The sequence below is a fragment of the Ciconia boyciana genome, chromosome 1 (genome assembly GCF_034638445.1).
Source record: "Ciconia boyciana chromosome 1, ASM3463844v1, whole genome shotgun sequence".
Classification (NCBI taxonomy): Eukaryota; Metazoa; Chordata; class Aves; order Ciconiiformes; family Ciconiidae; genus Ciconia; species Ciconia boyciana.
Window position 1 is genome coordinate 191,575,840 of NC_132934.1, and position 19,606 is coordinate 191,595,445.

General features: G+C 39.6%; 2 protein-coding genes across 5 annotated transcripts in view; one reads left to right on the plus strand and one right to left on the minus strand.

The window, feature by feature from the left end:
• Positions 1-9,758, minus strand: NHLRC3 (NHL repeat containing 3). Of its 2 annotated transcripts, none has more exons than XM_072850314.1 (7): positions 9,315-9,758; positions 7,894-8,046; positions 6,892-7,039; positions 6,152-6,352; positions 4,891-4,982; positions 3,183-3,295; positions 1-2,687 (listed from the first exon to the last, which is right to left on the minus strand). In XM_072850314.1, exons 1-7 carry the CDS (start codon positions 9,741-9,743, stop codon positions 2,459-2,461), a joined length of 1,365 nt encoding a protein of 454 aa, XP_072706415.1. In that variant the 5' UTR covers positions 9,744-9,758; the 3' UTR covers positions 1-2,458. The 2 variants fall into 2 exon arrangements, with proteins under 2 accessions (XP_072706415.1, XP_072706416.1); XM_072850315.1 differs by lacking the exon at positions 9,315-9,758 and adding an exon at positions 8,867-9,258.
• The window catches only part of PROSER1 (proline and serine rich 1), a 21,390-nt gene continuing 11,497 nt past the window's right edge, over positions 9,714-19,606 (plus strand). The window contains exons 1-8 of one of the 3 annotated variants that reach the window (XM_072850312.1): positions 9,714-10,440; positions 13,566-13,631; positions 14,357-14,425; positions 14,871-14,965; positions 16,865-16,958; positions 17,469-17,579; positions 18,288-18,371; positions 19,327-19,405. In XM_072850312.1, the coding sequence (XP_072706413.1) occupies positions 10,396-10,440; positions 13,566-13,631; positions 14,357-14,425; positions 14,871-14,965; positions 16,865-16,958; positions 17,469-17,579; positions 18,288-18,371; positions 19,327-19,405 (643 nt within the window). In that variant the 5' untranslated portion in view covers positions 9,714-10,395. Of the gene's footprint in view, positions 10,441-13,565; positions 13,632-14,356; positions 14,426-14,870; positions 14,966-16,864; positions 16,959-17,468; positions 17,580-18,287; positions 18,372-19,326; positions 19,406-19,606 lie in introns of those variants that run through there. The other 2 variants (XM_072850311.1, XM_072850313.1) reach the window with 2 other exon arrangements.

The following is a 19,606-nucleotide window of genomic DNA, read 5'->3' on the forward strand; positions in this document are numbered from 1 at the left end:
GAAAGTCTCAATTTATTTTATCAAATTATCCTAGTATGCAATTTTTCAGAAATCAGTTTCAAGATGATACATAAGAAAACCTTCAGAGAATTAGCAAGTTAGTGCACAAATCAATCATCATCTCAGTCTGGTCACAGACGCAGAGGTAAAAAGGAGTCTAAGCATCTCATATTAGTTAATAATGAGCATCCCTTCTTATCACAGATACCCAAATGCCTAGAGGAGGCAAGGCACATTTTGGCACCATGGCCTACTTCAGTAAAGCCAGACAAAACTGGATGAATGCTTCCTATTTCCAGAGGCTGCAAAATCCCATGTAAAAAGAGAGTTGAGAGCAGATCCATGCAGCAAACAGAACCTTGTAGAAATAACTTATTCATCAACATCCAAAAGTGCACTACTCCTTTACTGACCACAGAAGCATGCTCCCAGAGAGCTTCAAGTCCAGTTTCAAATGGATGTGACAAAGGAAAAATAAATAAGGAGAGGATGTGCTGAGGAAGGATGGATATGCCTGGACCCCTTACACCACCAAAATACTACAATATTATTAACTATATTTGAATGTAATATTTTTAAAAAGAAATCCACCTTGTGTAGGTGAGAAATAGCTAAATTGCACACAGAGCAGAGATCCCTGAGCTAGTGGAGACCTAGTTAGAAACACACTGCAAAGCAATGTGGACGTATCCATCTAGGTCTAGAAGAAGTACTGCTACTTTTTCAGCTAATAAATATTGCTTACTAGCTCCATTCAAGACCATGTGAATGATGGATCATATTTACTAGTGTATAACCCTGAAGTTCTGGTTCTAAGGCTTGCATGAGGGCAGCCAGGTTCGATCTGTTGTTATTTGGATGTAGCCAACAACAAAGCATTCATATTTAGTACATTAATCTCACATAGTACTGAAATCAGGCCATCAGGCCCCACAGCTGAGTTACTTTCTACAGAACATATGAATCTGACTTTTCTGGACAGTTTTCCCATCTGCTGACCCAGAAATTTGTGATCCTAGGTTGAAACCTGCCAAATAAAAATGCATTTGCTTTTGATAACAATTACTGAAGTGGATATTTCCCATCAGAATAATTCCATTTCCCATATTCCCTTTCTAAGGAAGTTGAAAAAAAATTGCCTCTCTTAGCTGGTAATTAGCTTTAAAATAGTCCACACAGTAGATTAAGTGTGTGGAAACAGCAAAAATCCTCCCAAATGTTTTGAAGAGCTAGTAGATAAATATGAAATGTGGGTCCACAGCTTTACAGAGGTAATCAGTTATTCACGGTCTCATTTCTGCCATGCCATTTTCCCCATCCTATTTTCCTACACCCATTTCCCTCTGTGCTATGAAGTGAACTAACTTCAAATCTTGTAGCAACATGTAAAGAAAACGGAACCACTCTGGATTAGGAATGGAGAGAGAGAGCATTTTTTAGGACAGAGCTTGGAGACATCTGCTAGATTATAGTGTAAGAAATTTAACTCTAGACATTAATGGAGTTGATGAAGTCTAAGTGCTGGATATAAAACAGTTAAAAATCCCTCAATCAAAACAGATGCACTGCTATTAACTGACAGAGCTTCAACAAAATTGGGAGAAAATAATGTGTCTCCCAGTCCCTAATGCTGATTAAGACTTTCCAATTTGTTTATCTTGAGGAACTTAAATGAGCTGAACTTCAATATGTTCCACTATGAAATCTTATGGAACAGAAAACTCATGCTGATATAAATGAAATCAGGTTAAGAATTGATTTAGTTAAGAATCAGTACTCGGCTGCTGTGCACATACTTTTGATTTAGTCTGAAGTGCCTGATATCAATTTCTCTTAAGCTTATTACAGACTTTACCACTTAAGCACTGAAATCTAAGTTTTCAGCTCTAGCTAATGTCATTAACCACCTAAGGCAGATGCCAGTATCAGCACCGACACCAGTATCCAGCAGCATCTTATTCAACATCATAATGCATCTCTGTATTCAGTGTTGGGCAGCATAAGCACAATGATTCCAAAAAATAAATGAAGAAACATTAAAATAAGGTGCTCGCTTCCCAGGAAATCATTTCTACACTTCTTTCAGACAGTTCTGACCTTCATTTAACAACACACACAGGCTAAGTAGAGGAGTCCCAAGATGACACTAAACATTTAAGAACAGCAGCTGTGTTTGTAAAGTTTTATATAATAAAATTAAGATGTTTATCAAAGTCATTTTACAATTGCCAGCAACAAAAGCAAAAGCCACCATAGCATTACTAAAAAGAGTAAAAGCTCGAGACCGAGTATTTCTCCAGGACTGCAGAACAGCTAGGACAGATTCTTAGCTCTACAGTTCTGCAAGCACTATGTTGTGTGCTTGTCTAAAGAAACACAAGCTACAGAAAACTCAAAGAAATGTGGTCATAGGTCTTGTATGTCACACAGCTTGTGCCATGGCAGTTGTGGGAAACCATCAGCTTAGGGGTATGTATTTTTGTACTTGCTGGGCTCCAATCTCTGCAACATAGACTGCTCCACTCTTCATGTCTACATCCACAAGGTGTGGTTTGGTTTCATCTGCCAGCTGGACTGTGTTGACCATAACACAGTCCCCAATAGAGCCAACCGGTGGTGCCGCCAAGATTGCTAATCGGTTGATATTCAGCTGAGCTACAATCAGGTATTTGTAATTGGCAGTAAATCTGTGAAAGACAGAAACATATCTTTGAATTATGAACTCCATATGACATCTCATTTTAACACAACCATGCACTGTAAAACAAACAAAACCTCCTTAATAGTCAAGGTTTTAAACTAAATGCAGTGAAACATTGAGAATTAACTTGTAAACCTTACTCTACATGTTGCTGCTCCTTGAGATAGATTATGCTACAGAAAACTCATTCAAGACAATCTCTCTTCCTGTAAAAGCTGCAACAGTAAGGTCAACAACACACAACTTGAAAATGAAGTTCCCAATCCTGCACTCAAATCCATGGGGCTTCTTATAAAGCCAAGATTTCCCTGTCAAGATACAACTATGCAAGATCTTTGCACATGCTTAGGGCCCAGCACCCTGTTAGTTAAACTGGTTAACTCCTTGTCATCAGGCGTTAAATATCAACATTTTAATTCACCAGTAAGAGTACACCTTATTTATGTAATTGCATGCTTCTAGAAGAACTGTTCAACAATACCTGACAGAATAGGGTCCATCTTCTGAAAAACAGCTGCTCCAAGACCCAAGCCATTCCCCTGTGACTTTATCAAAAACCTGTATTCTTTTGTTGCCTCTGTCTGCAACCCATACCTGTTAAGAACAAATATCATGGCTGTTCACAAGTAGAACAAATCAAATGCATTAGTTTCTTACATTAGAAAAGTATCCTGTAGTAAAAAAGAAGTACACCTTGGAAGAACGTTGTTGCAGAGGTGCACAAATGTACCTCCACATTCAAAACTAAAGTAGATGAATTCCACATATAAAACAAAACCACCACATAGTTAAGATACACAAATTATATTATACTACTTTAACAGAGAAAGCAGTGCCTTCTCTTCATTTTTGTGGCTATGCTATGGATATATTTAGTAGGATTCTGCCCCCCCCCCGGTGAGGACATATTCCCACCTCTTTAATTCTGAAGATACTGGTCTGTCACCCGCTAACAATTTGTTTTTCAACAGTAGTCTCATTTCATGATCTAGGCCTATGATGACTGCATCTGCAAACACTCTGATATGCCTAATACTACAATAAATATTGAGCAACTTAAACACTAAGAGCATTTTCAGCATGTTTTGTCTAATCAGTTTTGTGGAGCTTATCTCTGTTCCATCCTGTGCTAACTGGGTTCACAAACACTACAAGCCAGCAATACCATTAGACAGTTCCAGTGAAGGCCTCTCTTGTACTACAATCATTGCAATTTTAGCTGTTGACAGCTCGTCAGTCTGATAAGTAAACTTCATGACTTTTCTGGGATATCACCCGAAAGAGAGCAATAAACAAGTTGACCCGAGATCTTTCATCACTATTTTTAAATGAAAGACTACTACAGCAATCTCTTAGATTTCTTAGGAATTGACAATTATTTCTAACCTAGGCTGATGATCAATACCACATTGGCAATAAAATTGTAGCCCATCACAGTTGCTGTCTTTGAAGGTATACATTCATGGTTACCCTTCAACAGAATGTGGCCATGTTCCTCCTCTTCTCCCTCCCACCTTGCCAGTTTTGGCAGAGAAGTGATTTTTATATATGCTTCTTATTCTGGTTCAGACAGCATCAGCAGAATTAGCTCAAACCAGTTATTTAAGATGTTTTAGTCAAGCAATCTTATTTTCCCTGAAACAGATTAAGGAGCGACCACATAATTCCTCTACAAGAGCAGCAGAGCAAAAGCCAGACTATGATTAACACCTGGCAGAAGCAGACTCTTGAATGCCTTGAGCTGCATGTAGAAAAGGACTGATGTCCACAACCTAGCTAGCGCCTTACTGCCATCTTAAGCTTATTTGGAATTTCCAAATGTGAAATTAAAGTCCCCTGAAGAAATGTAAGTGCTTGGGTAGATATTTATTACAGAACATAATTCTCCTGTACTCTCACAATGGCAAACTGTTAGAGACTGCAGGAGGAACAGTTTGCTGTTACATGGACATTGACAATGTAACTGGTCAGAACCCTTGTGTTAACCTTGCAGCCAACTACTTCAGTAGGATGTGCAGTGCGAAACGTCAGCTTATGACTACTATCACACTGAAAACTGTAACCCACATAAAATGACCCAGATCACAACAGTTCAATTAAAAAAGAAATAAATTTTTTTTTGTTCAAATACATGTAAACAAGTATGTCAGAAGATGGGAAAAAAAAAAAATTCTCCCTTTATTTTTTACCCGTCCAAAAGGATCCACTGTTACACTGTGAGGAATCTTGAACTGACCAATGCCGGTCCCATTTGTTCCAGTCATCCATATCTCTTTGTAATCTAAACAGTGAGCACCAGCAAAAATAAAAGTAAAAAAGTCACAGTAAGAAAACAACAAGGAAAATAGCTTTAAGTCATTCCCTTGCAAACTTACTTTGATTAATTTTTAAAAGGTGGAATTTCTAAACCCAGGCTTTTTAAAAACAGTACTCCCGATACATAAACCCAAGAAATACTGGAACTACTACAGGAACTACTGGATTGTTATTAGTGGTTTCAGGATTATGGTTACAGAAATGTAGCCACTAGTACACAAAAGCCATAGTCCAATGCTCTGTTAAGCACTGTGTTAAAAAAAGAAAAAAAAAAAAATATATAGAAGCAGTTGGCTGATTATGATACTCGTTTGTTTACTATATTGATTTTTTGCATTTGTTACCTGGCAGTTTTGAGTCAGTTTTGGGTTTTAACAATTTACCATTTTGCAAACCAGATATTAGCAAACCAACCGTTTTATGATGATAGCGCAAAGGAGAAATAGTAGCTCCTCCACTTTTCCCCAACTGCAGATACGCACAGACTCCTCACTCACAGCTCTAACCAACACTGACCACCTAACTGGGGAATATGAGCAAGCTAATTAGAATCATGGAATAATTTAAGTATAAAAGATCTCCAGACACTATTGGGTCCAACCTGCTTCTCAAAGCAGGACTAGCCTTGATAACAAATCCAGCTCTGAGGTTAGATCAGGTTGTTCATAACTCATCAAGTTTTGAGCATCTCCAAGAGTGGAGACTGCACACCCTCTCTGGGCAAACTAGTTACTGTCTGATCACCCTCACTGTGAATCTTTCCCTCCAAAAACTGAACTGGAATTCCCCCCTCTTGCATCTTTTGATCAATGTTCCTCATTCTTCACCGTGCATCTCCAAGAAATGTGTGGCTCTGTCTTCTCTATACCCTCCCATTACTGACTTGAAGACAGAGATAAGAATCCTCCTTAGCCTTCTCTCCTGAAGACTGAACAAACTCATTCTCTCAGCCTCTTGTCATAAAAAATTTCTTCTGAAGTGACAAGCAGTAAAACAGCACCTGATCTGACAAAGTCTTCAAACTAATGTTAAATGACAGCTCTACCTAGTCCTCGCTTAAAAGTATTCTCAAGTTGTGTTATTTAAAATTCAATTTTCAATGGTCAACTACTGCGGAAGTTCATTTTTCCATACCGTTGGATAGTTTGAGCAATCTGTTATTCATTCCTCCATCTCCATCCACAACATAGATATCTCCGCTTTCCTCTACAAAGATCTCTGCTGGTTGGTCAAATTGTAGGGGAATCAAACTTGAACCAGCATTACCTGGTGTGCCCAAGATCTGCATTAGTTTACCCGAAGGGCTATACTGTTTCACGGTGTGCCCATATTTATCTGAATTAAGAAAAAAAAGTACAAAAATATCTTAAAGCAAAATGTAAGTATTACAACTGATTACAAAGATTAAAAAAGAAAATCTCCTGATACTCACAAGTGATATTAATAAATCAAACAGACAAAATTCTATAGTGAGAATATGACTGCGGGTTAGTAAATCCATAGGCTACAACAATATTCATCCATTGTATTAGGGCCACCAAACCTAGGACAGAACATAAGTCTAGCAAGAAGATTTTTTTTTCCCCCAATACTTCTCCTGGGGAAAAAAACCCGACAAAACAAACCAAAAGAACAAAACAAACAAACCCCCCCTTGCTTACTAAGTTCAGAAGCTATAAGCAGACACACAGCACAAATCATGAGCCTTCAGAGTATTTTGTGCAGCACCTGAGAAGTTTGTTCATGGCAAGAAAAGCACAAATCTATCTCAGAATTGTTTGAGAGACTTAAATAAATGAGTTGTTTAAAGTAGTATCTGCAACATTAGCATTTTCTTCCCCACCTAATACTTCTCATATCACCACCATGCATACCTTTTCCAACATCTGTGATCCATACTGAACTATCTGTTGCGGTGTTCAATACAAAGATACCATGAGGCATTTCAACTGTATTATTCCAGGAGTAAAGAAAATAGCCTTCCTCTGAGAATACAAGTACCTTTGGTACATTATCTCCCCTCTGAAAAGGCAAAAACCAGTCTATTAAGAAAACATGTTAAGCAAGTAATCATATTTTTGAAAATTCCTCTTTGTAAGATTTTTTCAATGTTTCATGAATCATGAGAGTCTCCTAAGACTGTCTGCTAGATCTCATTTTTTCCAGCTAGAACTGAGAGAGAGAAGGGTCTAAGTTTAGCATGCAAAACCTTCCACTCATTCTAGACTTCCAACTTAAATCACAGAGTCCAATTTTCAGAGCAGCCAAGCTCCTGCAGCTATCTTGGTCTTCATTTTCAATCATGTTTTCGTGTTCTTGCTGAAAAATATGCCAAGTGTAACACAGGTATGAAAAACTGTAACTGTATGTATTAGCTGCATGGCACACAAGTACTCATACCGTGCTTTATAATTAAATCCCACCACTTTCCATGGAGAGAATGTCTTAGCCCTGACTTAGGGATACCAATGCATGGAACTGGGTAAAGCAAATAATTGAACTCCAATTACTGTAACTGGCTGAAAGAGCTCCGTGGTTTTTATTTCATGGGACAAAGACTGAAAGAGTGGAAGGGGACTAGTCAGTTGCCCTAGAAGCACAGTTTACCTTACAGTTAGAGAAGAAGCTACTGTAAGTCAGTTAAGTTGGATCATGCATTCATACCACAGAAATTTAATGCTTTTAAAAGTACGGTCCCAGAACTGCTTTAAAAATGAATAGAGCAGAGAGAACTATACTTATATTTTCACTAATTTTGATACAATAATTATTCATATAGATGTACACACACACATATATATCTTAATCTAAACCAGATACTTTAAAGGCAAAAATACACTAGGTTAACAAGGAGAGAAATATATATTCTCACTCACTTGTCCCACATAGACCAAACCATGAAGAGAATCAACAGCAACACAAAATGTTTGACCAGTGAAGTATTCTGGAATTTTAGGCCAGCCTATGTCCAGCTTGTACATCTGTTGCTGTCCCTTCCAAAGAAAGGAGTAATCAAATGCTTTTAAAACCTGAAAATACAAAAATAAATATCCATTAGCAGTTAAATCCCATGATGGTGGGATCAGAAGAACCAGCAGTAGAAAGTAACTTTGTACTGAAGCATCATAAATTGATTTGTTCAATTTAAATTAAGAAGATAGATAAACAGAAATAGGCTTGTAGCTAGGGTTTTGGACTGCAAATAGGAAAATTTCGACAAACTGGAAATGAGCTAATGAAGTCCTTTGGACTGGGGAGCTCTGGAATTAGAAGGCAAAAAACGCACCCTGAAATTTCTTACATCGAAGTTGCTATTACTATCTGTAAATCACACTCCAAAATGAGGAAAATAGTAGAGAAGGTTCCAAATGCAACAGAATCAATAATCACTTCAAGAAGATATGAAAATAAGAAAAATCAGAATAAAGAAAATACAGGTCAAGAAAGAAAACTACATCTTAGAAATGGGGAATTGCAAGATACCAGGAAGAGCAAAACTCAGGTCAACGTATGCAGTTTAACAGATAATGGAAAAAAATAGTCTTCCACCTTTTTGTTCTATTTTTCCAGCAGAAGAATGGAAGCTAAGCACAGCTGAACTGCGGCAAGTACTGGATGGAGACCTAAGCACTGAAACGGAAAGATCAGGCTAGAACTAAGAAGTAACAAGTGGTGACCCTTAAGGACCAGGGCCATTTAACACTTCTGTTAATTGCCTTGCCAGAAGTAGGGGTAAGTTGATAACAGGGAACTACGAACAGCTTAAGAAAGATTAGACTGCCATGAAGGAAAACCGAGAGTAATTAAGCAGGCAGAAAACCCGACAGTAAGAAGTGCAAAGCTATTCACCCACAGATTATGAAGTTTTTCCTCGTCTAAGCAGAGCATACTGCTTGGAACCCCCTGAAAAAGAATCACCCAGCCTACGCGTTTATCTCAGAAGGGCTGTAAAGTCACATAAACAAGCCTCCCCCTAAAACGACGTAAGCCAGAAGAGGCGCGGGAAGGCACCAGGACAAACCGGGGCCCTGCCCGCACCCCTGCGGGTCCCCGCGCAGACCGAGACCGAGACCGGGGCCGGGGCCACGGCCACGGCCCCGGCCCCGTCCCCGCCGCCCCCGGGCGCGCTCCTCCCGGCCGGCCGCCGGACCCCTCCCCCGGTATTTGTCTTCAGGCAAGAAGCCGTAACCGGAGGGCTTGCACGCAGCTCGGCCACCGGGCTGGCCGATACCGCGGCCCGGGCCGGCTCTCACGCTCCGCCCCCTCCCTCAGGCTGCTCGCCCCGGCCGCCGCCCACCTGCGAGCCCCACAGCAGGGCCAGCAGGGCCAGCACAGCACTAGCCATCACTAGCCACGGCCCCGGCGGCCGCTTCCGCCTCATGGAGGCAGGGACGGGGAGGGGCCGCCGCGCCGCGTTGCCATGGCAGCCACGTGACCGACCCGTCTCCCGCCGCCGGCTGGCCCAGGAGAGGCGGGACTCGCTCCCGTCGCTGCTTCTCCCCGCGCCGGGCTGCCCGCAACCGTGCCGGCTCCGAAGCGAGCGGCGGCAGTGGAGAGGCAGGCCGGAGAGGGCGCGGCGGCGCCCCGCGGAAGCGCTCAGCGTTTCGGCGCGACGCCCGGGGGCTGGAAAGGAGAGACTGCGGCTCGGGCTTCCGCCACTTCTGCGCAGGCATCGTTGTTGTCGACAGGCATGGAACGGGGCCTTCGGCCCGCGCTGTGATGTCATAGGAGCGCGACCGGCCGAGAGCCAGGGCCGGCGGAGCGGGGTGCCCTGTCGGTGGCTGCGGGCTCGGTGCCGCGCCCTCGCTTCCCGGGCCGCCTCGGCCCACTGCCCCGCGTTCCTCGGCAGCCGCTCGGGAGCACCTCGGCCTCTGGCCGCCGGCATCAAGGGGTGGCGACGCGGCGAGCTATGGGGCGCGGGGGAGCCCCGCAGGCGGGCGCGGGCCGGCCGGGCCTCGGCGCCGCGTGCTGAGGGGAGCGGCGCTGCGGGGTCCTTGCGCGGCCGCTCCGAGGGGCCGCGGCTGCCGCCCCCTCCTGCTGCTGCCTCGGCCTCCCTGCCCTTCCTCTTCCTTCGCCGGCGAGAGCAGCCTCGAAACGGGCAGTGAGCGGGCGCGGGTCTCCTCCGAGGCGGCGAGCAGCAGCCGGACGTCTGCCTTTGTCTCTTGCGCTGTGTCCAGCATCGCAAAAGGCGTCAGCGCTGAATTCGCAGGGGCGAAGAAGATCCCAGGCTGCCTTTCTTGCCCTGCTGCTTTTTTTTTTTTTTAAATATTTTTTTGTCCTGCATGCTTAAAGACTGTCAGTAAAGTCTTTGGCCTGGATATTTTCTTTTTTTTTTTTGTTTCCATGTTTAAGTAGCTGCATTGAATGAACTAATAAAGATGGATAAGAAATCATTTGAAACCGTGCTGGATGAAATTAGAAAGGTAACTTCTCGTTTTGCATGTTAGCTTAACCATTTCATGGTAGAATATTCCTCTTGGCGAACACACCAGGTTCGGTGTTTGTGTTCTTTAATAATGACTTCAGGATTCAATAAAGGCTAAATTTCGCCTCAGTGTGAAGAGCTATAATGGGGTGTTGCTGGTGTATCCCAGTTTTTGTATGTCAGATATAACAGTGTAAAGCCGCTGTGACATGATTGCTCTTTTTGAGGTATTTTTATTTTCTCAGAAAACTGAGATTGAATGTCCAGACTCCTGCCACTGAGCTAACAACATGTACTTGAAGGGCGTTCATTTGAAATAAGCATTTGAATAAATTTATCACAGCGTTTTCACTGTCAAGGAAGATGAGGAAGAAAAGCCAGAATACCCAAATATCTCTTATTTGAGGGGAGAGGCTGCGTTTTCTTGGCCTGCCAGGGATGAGGACTTACACTGTGAGGTATCCACCCTTTATATGATGGTTTAGGAGATACAGCACACAAATATGACATGAGAGGGCTGATTTCTAAGCTGCACTCTGCTGTCCTTGCTCAAAGCCACCTCTTGCACAGCTCAGCAGTGTGTGCGCACCTTCATCCGGGATGGGAAATCCTGGGTTTTGATGCGTGCTCTGAACTGTGCTTGTGCATCTCTTGTTAAAAACTCACTGAGCAAAATGCCTACTGGTTGTGGGAAACAGAGGTACAAACCTGGGCTTCCCGATGTCTGTCAGGTGTCTCGTTTCTTAGTGCAGAGAGGCCTGTTTTTAACAAGAAGGCTAGAGGTTAGTGGTTGGGGCAGTTCCCCAAATGCTGGAAGTGGAAAAGGAGATGGAAAGAATCAGAACCTCTGAGATTGATGGTTCCTGTCTTGCGTGGGAAGTAGAAACCTGGGATGACATATTTTGCTGTAGTTAAGCAGAGGTGATTTAAGTGTCACAGTAGAACAGTTATGTGTCCTGCTAAAGCTGTCTTGGTGTGAAACTGAAGGGCTTGTTTCGGATAAGATTGCCCTATGGCAGGAAAGGAATCCTTAGCGTTTTTGTAATAGTTGTGTTTGTTACGATGGGTTGTCTAGGAGAGGTCATTTCCTTTATTTGGACTTGGGTGCTACAGAGCTGAGTTTCAGTTCAGCTTCTCTTCAGTGTGAGATGCAGTGATGGCTGCAGTTGTAGTATTATTATTTTGGAACATATTGAGGTATAAACCGCTGTGCACAAAAGCCCCAGTGATGAGTCTTTGTTATCACAACTGCACTTACTAGAATTTTTGCATAAGGTCATGGTCATAAATTCTCATTTATAAAAGAGATATGTTCCATGCTGTGTAACCAGCTAAAAATGTGACAGCCTAAGATATTTCAGGGTGTGGACTTCCCTCCCAACCTAAGAATTTTTATGGAAAATCTGGGGAAAAAATCAAGGAACAATTTGCACATGAATACTTTCTCTGAGAATTGATGGTGGGAGGGAGTAATGTTTCAAATATTACTACTGCAGTGCGGCCCTTCAGAATACGCTCAGTGATTACTAAAGACTTCAAACAAAAGGGGTTTTGACATGTGATTTTAGGCAATTATGTTTCCTGCGTGCTATCTGCCTGTATTCCTGTAAGCCTAACTTACTGTTGATCTAAGGATCAGTGTTCCGCTGTGTTAATAATAGCTGTGCTGTTCCAGTGTAATGTTCATTTTCCAAATGCTTATTTTGTATCTGTGTTGCTAGGTCCTTGTTTAAACTTCATTTCTAGCTCTGTGGTAGAACCTTCTTTATTATGTGATTCACAAGTCAGTTCTGTTGGTCTGTTCCGTTTTCAGTTCTACAGGTAGCAGGAGCAATTATTTAAATGTCTTAATGTGTAGCTTAGTTGTCTTTCCCCATATATATTTATTATTATTAACAAAATAAAGGTGGGGTTTTTTTTCATAAGTATACATAGCAGTGCTTTCTGTTTGTGTTATTATTATGAAGTCATTCAGTTGTTGATTTAAGGAGGAAGAGTGACATTTGTTTTCGTAAAGAAGTTGCTATGTGACATACCAGGCTTTTTTCCAAAATCTGTGAAGGGAAGGAAGGGAGAGAAGAAAAAATGAGCATGAAGAGAGAAGTTCTTTTTCCTCTGTGACTTCAGCGTGTCTGGTAGTGTTGGTCTCTTCATGAGGTACAGAAAGGAAGGGGGTTGCGTTGAACAGTATGCGAGTGGGTTTCTGTGCACCTGTGGTACTCACAGTCAGGTTGCAGTGATAGAGAACTTCATGACTGTCTCTGTGGAGGGACAAGGACAAAAAAAGAAGGAATAGGGGTAGGTTTTAGGGCTGTTAGGAAGAAGATAGAAATGGGTGTGTGGGTGAAGCTGGAGGTGATTTGAGAATAAGCATGAGAGCTAACAATAGATGGGGGCCTTGGAAACTGGGGAAGAAAGGTGTGTGCACCAGTTTGGGGCAGGAATTCAGCTGTTACCTGTCTTCTTTACATCTTGTACCCTGTATCAGTGAGCTGGGTATAAGGAGGGGGAGAAGCCCTGGCTATTAGTTAGCCCACGTGGTTATCAACAAAAATGTCTTGCCACTTAAGTAAAAAATGGTGGCCAGTAGTGTGTTAAACTACTCTGCTTCCTTTGTTTTGTATGATTGCATATCAATGTTTGGCCTATGGGAAGGTAATGCTAAGACAACATCACCTCTGGAGCAGTCTTTCTTGTAAATTCACTGAAGTAAGATGCTTTGCTAATTATTTTACATGCAACATATGAAGAGATTATATGAATAATGAAGTGTATCATCTTGTTTAACATAAAGTTGATGTAAACCTTAGAGGCAAAAGGAAGAGAGATGATGATGTTCTCTCACTACAGTTTCAAACAGCAAAAAAAAAAGGCAAAATGAAATAAATAAACAAGTAAGTAATTTTTTTTAACAGAAGAATTAAATTACATCTCTGCTTTTCATTGTTCTCTCAATTATCTAAGGAGTATTCTGTTTCTTAGAAATATTGCAGTGTAATTGATGCAAATGTCACTTGGTAAGGTCAGGTTTTTTTAGATTAATAGATTATTCTAGCAGATGATTGTGCTATAATTATAATTTTTGAGGGACTAATTATGCGTCTTTTTTTCTGTATCTTCTAGGCTGTATTGACTGAGTACAAATTAAAAGCTATTGAATATGTTCATGGATACTTTTCTAGTGAACAGGTAAAAGTCAACACTGTCATGGGTTTAATGGGAGCTATTGGTTTTGTGTATTTAGTAATACAGAAAGACAGTGTCTCCAGTCATACTGAAGCTGATCATATTAGCGTTTTTATTTATTAACTGAGGAGATTTAATTTCTCATTATTATATCAAAATTAATCTGTTAAAAATAGTTCCAAGTTATTTTGTTATCAAAATAATTACATTTTTGTTCCTGTTGTGTGGGGAAAATTGGAGAAATTGATCGTCATGGAATTCAGGGTTATTTTGCATGTATTTTCTAAACTGGCATGTAGTAATGAGTATCCAACTTATTTTGGTATTACGTAGATTTCTTTTCTTGTTTCTTTTTCTTCTGTTTTTTTTTTGTGTTTGGTGAATATGCTGTTTGCAATACTGAAGGTTTATAAGCTTTTTCAGAAAGACTTAATTTTTTTATTCTAATATTGTGGCAATTGTGCTATATGCAAATATATAGAGAGGAGTAAGTATCTATTTTAAATATTTCCATAGAAAAACTTAATCTTATAGAATTTTTAGGTGCCTACTTAGAAATAAAAAGAACATTACATGCTGGTAGATACTGATGTAATCAAACATCACAGACACACGCATGTTTTTTAGCAGTGTACCACTATACTCCAAAAATGGAAAGATCATATTGATGCTGTTAGCAAAATTTTTTAATATATATAAAAGATTAATTGAAGGCCTTTCTGTTGCAGGTTGTTGAGTTACTGAGATACTTTTCCTGGGCTGAACCACAGCTCAAGGCAATAAAGGCTTTACAACATGTAAGTTCTTGTGGCATAATCTTGTAGAGTAAGTTTGCCCTCTTAATCTTCTTTTCATTTTGTGATGTGTACTTTTGCAACTGATGGATTGGTCTACCCTTTAATCTTCAAAGTTACCTCTTCATCTCTTTCTTTTTCAATGGTATCAAAATACAAAATGTCATACTTTTAACCAGGGTATCTTTTACCTTCCTGTGTATCACAAGAATAGATGTAGCCGTTTTTAACTGTTAACTTTCCTAATTTCTCTGCATTTGGCAAGTGCTTTTTGCAGTTCCTTGTTCAGCATTTAGCGCATAGAGTCTCCTTCCCAGTGGGAGGGAGAGAATATTAAACGTTTACTGAAATACGTGATATGAAGCTGTAACTGAGTAGCATTCTGGGTTTAAAATAATTGTAGTGTCTTATTTTATATACACTTTTTTCTTTCTTGCTTACTTGTCAGAAAATAGTGGCAGTTCCAGCATCAAAAATGGTTAATATTCTCAACTGCTTCACGTTCAGCAAAGATAAACTTATTGCCCTTGAAATCTTAGCTTCGTAAGTATCTCTTGTGTTGTATTTCCTTAAGCTGTATTGTTTTTACTAATGTTGCAGTATATAAAACTTAAGATAATTGTAGAAGGAAACGCTGTGGCCAGTTAAGGTAAAGCACAAATCCATTATTGATAGGGCTGTAAAAAGAAGAATTGTAAGTAGACATTGTGCAAAATTCTGTAGTTCGTCTGAGTCTTGAGCATGCTGCTATGTGGGCTTCTGCCTGTTGGAAAACTGCCACTTTGCCAATATTTTCACAGTGGTCTTCAGATCTTGTAGAGAATGAAGAGGGCCTTAAGCTTATTTCTGCTCACTGAAATGTAAAAGACTTGAGACCAGAGTGTTCTGGGAATTGACCCTTTTGCATTTGAAAAGCCCTCTGAATATTACATATGTAAAGATGAGTTAAGTAAATACATCTCTTAAATTGACACATTTGATTTACAGATCTAATGTCTATAAAAGATATATAGATATTCTAAATGTATGTTTACACGGAAAGTTGCCTTTTTTTACTGAACGCAGCTGCTTCAAAGGATCTACCTTTTACCTATGTTTATATTGGAACTCTTCTGCCTGGTTTAGGGGATTTATTGTATGAAGTGTTGTTCTGTTTTGGGTTGGGGGTTTTTTTGCATTAAGTGTGTCTGCCTTACATATGAATGCTATGTATTACAGCTAGCTTGAACATTTTGGGGTATATAAATTCATTATATAAATATCCATAAAACAAATAAGACTGGGGATATAGACATGATCCTGCTTTCAGAGTTGAGCATTAAGAAGCTGTATGGATGCTCCTAGTCTCTTTCAGACCAAAACAAAATGGTAGCCTAAAGGAATTTCAGTGGCACATTAAACTAACTTGTTTTGCTTCTTCAAATCAGATTGGAACTCCTAGACTCTTTAGTTGCTACACTTCAACTGATGTGGGGGGAAAGCGTGGTAACTTCTTTAGCTGTTGAATTTCTGCAGTACAAGAGCATAATAAGAGAGTCATGATATAGAAAACCTAACCCAAATCTATGTACTATTTACTTCGCTAACCAAAACTAGAGAACAAAGCTGAAAGTTCATTCACATTTTGATACCATTCTTTGTGGTGTTTTTCATGTCTTTGTTCAACATTCTGCTGGTTCCATTTCTTCTAATATGCTCCTTTGAGAAATCCTCCTTTTTGGGGCTGTGTTGTATTTCCAGTAGTTTGGATGGAGCAGGTAGTGTTTGACAGCAGTAAAGGTGCTGTGATCAGGGTTTTGAAAAAGGCAGGCAGAATCAGGCATTAGGTTCCTTGTACTTGCACATTTTGTTTTTGGTGTGTCCAGTGTTATTTTTGGGAGAGGAGCAAGGAGAAAGGAAGTGTACTTTCTGGAACTGTGTGAGGGGTTTCACTAGCTCTGCAGAACATGAGAGAATTGCCAGGAGTTTGATCTTTTTCACTCTGGAGTAAATAAGATGATAATTTGTTTCTCTACCAGTCTAGCAAGAAACAGCAGCGAACTGAGTAGCTGCTGATTTTCTGCTGTGCTGGGAACTATGTACTAGTAGCAATTAAAGCTTTCTAATAAACTGTTGTGATGCAAAATTCATTTTGTCAACATAGTTATTTTTGCCATAAAGTTTAGCCATTGTTGTCCATTGTTCCATATTTATCTTTAATTATAATATTCCGTATTTATATTTAATTCTAATACCATGTTTCACTTACAGGTATGAAGTCCATATTTAAGCCTGGGGTTTTAACTTTAATATTAATAGTAATATTATCATCTGAACTAATTATGGTTTTTTAATGTACTGTTGGGTACTGGCTGAATAAGTGTTGATCACTTTTCAGTAGTGCATTATTTCTGATAAGCATATGGAATGGCAGTAATCGTCTGTCGATGCCTTTATTTATAGCAACATTGTTGATGCTCAGAATTATCGCCTTATTGAAGATCTGTTCAGGATTAATATGTCAGAGAAGAAAAGATGCAGAAGAATTCTTGAACAGGTAGTCAAGATACTCTAGTATCCTTGATTCTGTCAAATACAGTATTGTTTCCATCCTTATGATCATTGTGGGGTCAGGACTTACCATGAAGACTGCTGGGAACTACTGGTGGAAGACAAGCTGAAAGAAGCAGCTGCAAAAAGATAAGAGCTATGTAATACATGTGCAAAAAAAGGGGAAGTTTCTGTCAGACATTAGGATCATATGGAAGAAGGGGCAGAATTGCAACCAATGCTGAAGGAAACAGTCTGCATTTGTTTTAGAGAACATCAAGTGCTTAACCCCAAGTTCTGTAGAGGCAGAGGTGATTTGAGTACAGTTATTCAAAACAAACGGGACTTTGGCAGAACCTCACACTATTTGGGCTATTTAGGAAGAAGATTTGAGACAAAGCTTTGAATCGTTCCATGTAGGTTGAGTCATGCAGTCTAAATGTCATGAAATAGTAATTAATTTCTTTAAAGCATTGAATTTGATAGCAAATAATGTCCTTTCTTGATTATCTTGCAGGCTTCAAAAACGGGTTGTAAGGCTCCTCATGCTATGATATCATCCTGTGGCATGATTCCTGGCAACCCTTATCCCAAGGGCAAACCAAGCCGCATAAATGGAATTTTCCCAGTAAGCATGATTCTATGCTCTTTTTTTTCACAGCATCCTTGATTTAGGATTCATTATAGTATAACCAAAACCAGTATTCATGTACATGGAAGGAGTGGAATCAAAAGAAATGTGGGCTTTTTTTGTATTACCCCATTACACATTTATAGGGAACTTGCATTATTTTTATTTGCCCATTCTTTCTATGCTGCTTCAGGTAACGATTACTGCATAAATAAGACATTGTTCATAGAAGGGAAACACTGTAATCTCCAGCAATATTTGGCAGAATTGGGAGAGGTGTAAAGAGCCTTACTTGTAGGTTGATAACATGACCTGATATGGTCACTATAGTACTACTGCTAATCTTAGTGTAGTTCTTGAACAACCATGTTAAGTATTTCCTGTGAACACTTAAGGGACTGCAAAATATAAGTTATCGTGTCCACAAATCAAAATGCTGAATTCTAATTACATCAGAAACATGGACTATTTAATATGCGTCTCTTTACAAAAGCTCAGTGTTATAAACCAAGCTATTGGAATGCTCTTACTTATCATTTTACAAGCCTAGAACGCAGTTTCTTTTTCCTAACAAACATGGCTAAGTATCACTTTTGGAATATTCAAAAACTCAAATGTAGTTTAGAAAATCAAATATGGCAGAAATTCTATAGCAAGATTTACTTCTAAATTAATACTGAATAGTTTAATTTTCTTTTGTTTCAGGGAACCCCTATCAAAAAGGACACAGAAGAATGTACTAATGAAGGAAAGGGAATAGCAGCCCGTATACTTGGACCATCCAAACCAGTACGTCTAATAAATGAGTAAATAAATTAAACTTTAAGAAAAACAAAATCCAACCGCCAGCCAATTCAATGAGGCTTTTGTATAAAATGCTGTTATGTTGCAGGAAGGCTGTAGAGCAGCAATTTAAACAAAGCTAAACTTCTATAATAAAGATAATATGACCTAGTATTTTTTTTTATTTAACGTGAAAAGAAGCTCTGGTTTATATCTGTGGGGGATAAGATTCTCTAGCAGATACAATGTATGTGCATTTCAAGGTAGAATTTAAATTACAGTAGCAGAAGACAAACCTAAAAGCATTTTTAGTAGTTCATCATGAGCTAGTGGAAGTTTTAGATACAAATATATGCATTTTTTTATTACAATCTCTGAGGGTTTCCCGCATGAACATAAAAATGCCTGCATCTTGGAAACTTGAATTACAGCAGTACCTTAGAAGTAGGTTCCTGTTTCTTAACAACACAGCTGATCTGTATTTCAAAATTTTTACACATGTGGGACAAACTTTCAGTGAACCTGGTACTATTTTGAAGTATTGTCCAAATGTTTTATTTTTACTTTTATTATGAGATGTTTCCCACTAAGCTGTATTATTTTAAAGGGACAGGTAACTGCATAAGTATTTGTTAGTTTTAAATGTGCTAAATCTTTAAAATGAGAAGTCAGTCCAAGACTGCAGAGTATGAAACCTACAAGGCAGGAAGGAGTTCCCTTACCCACCTCTGTTCAGTGTTATTTTAAAATCTAAAGGTATACTAGTGATGTTTGTTTCATTCTTTTCAGAAAGAGTGAAATATTTGCAGTCACTATGGATATTATGAAGAAATTTGCTATCAGATATTTTTCCAGTGAAGAACAGCTGTCTGTAGTAGTATCTGAATGTTAGCTATTTGTCTGAGAAACATTAGGTAATGCTTTCACTATTGCTTTTTCCGTTTGTTTTTTGTTTATGTAGGCTCCATCAACCTACAATCCACACAAACCAGTTCCATACCCCATCCCACCATGTCGGCCACATGCAACTATTGCACCAAGTAAGGCTTCTATGTGTTTTAGCTTGATGCTATTGTTTCATCCATTTACCTTTTAAGTAATGTGTCAAGTGTCAGTTTCTCTGACCACGATCATATCTGAAATTGGCTTGTGCTCCCTAAGCATGCTCTGGGTACTGGTTTCTACCTCTTCCTGTCATGACTGCAGAGTTGACAGAAAGAGGAATATATTGACTTCTTTTT

Bases quoted from the DNA above. Each gene is read 5' to 3' on its own strand.
- NHLRC3 (XM_072850314.1), bottom strand. From the start codon at position 9,743: ATGACATCACAGCGCGGGCCGAAGGCCCCGTTCCATGCCTGTCGACAA. The intron at 7,040-7,893 runs GTGAGTGAGAAT...TTGCCTTTTCAG, and splicing joins GTTTGGTCTATGTGGGACAA to AGGGGAGATAATGTACCAAA. The intron at 4,983-6,151 runs GTATGGAAAAAT...CTCACTGTTTAG, and splicing joins ATTGCTCAAACTATCCAACG to ATTACAAAGAGATATGGATG.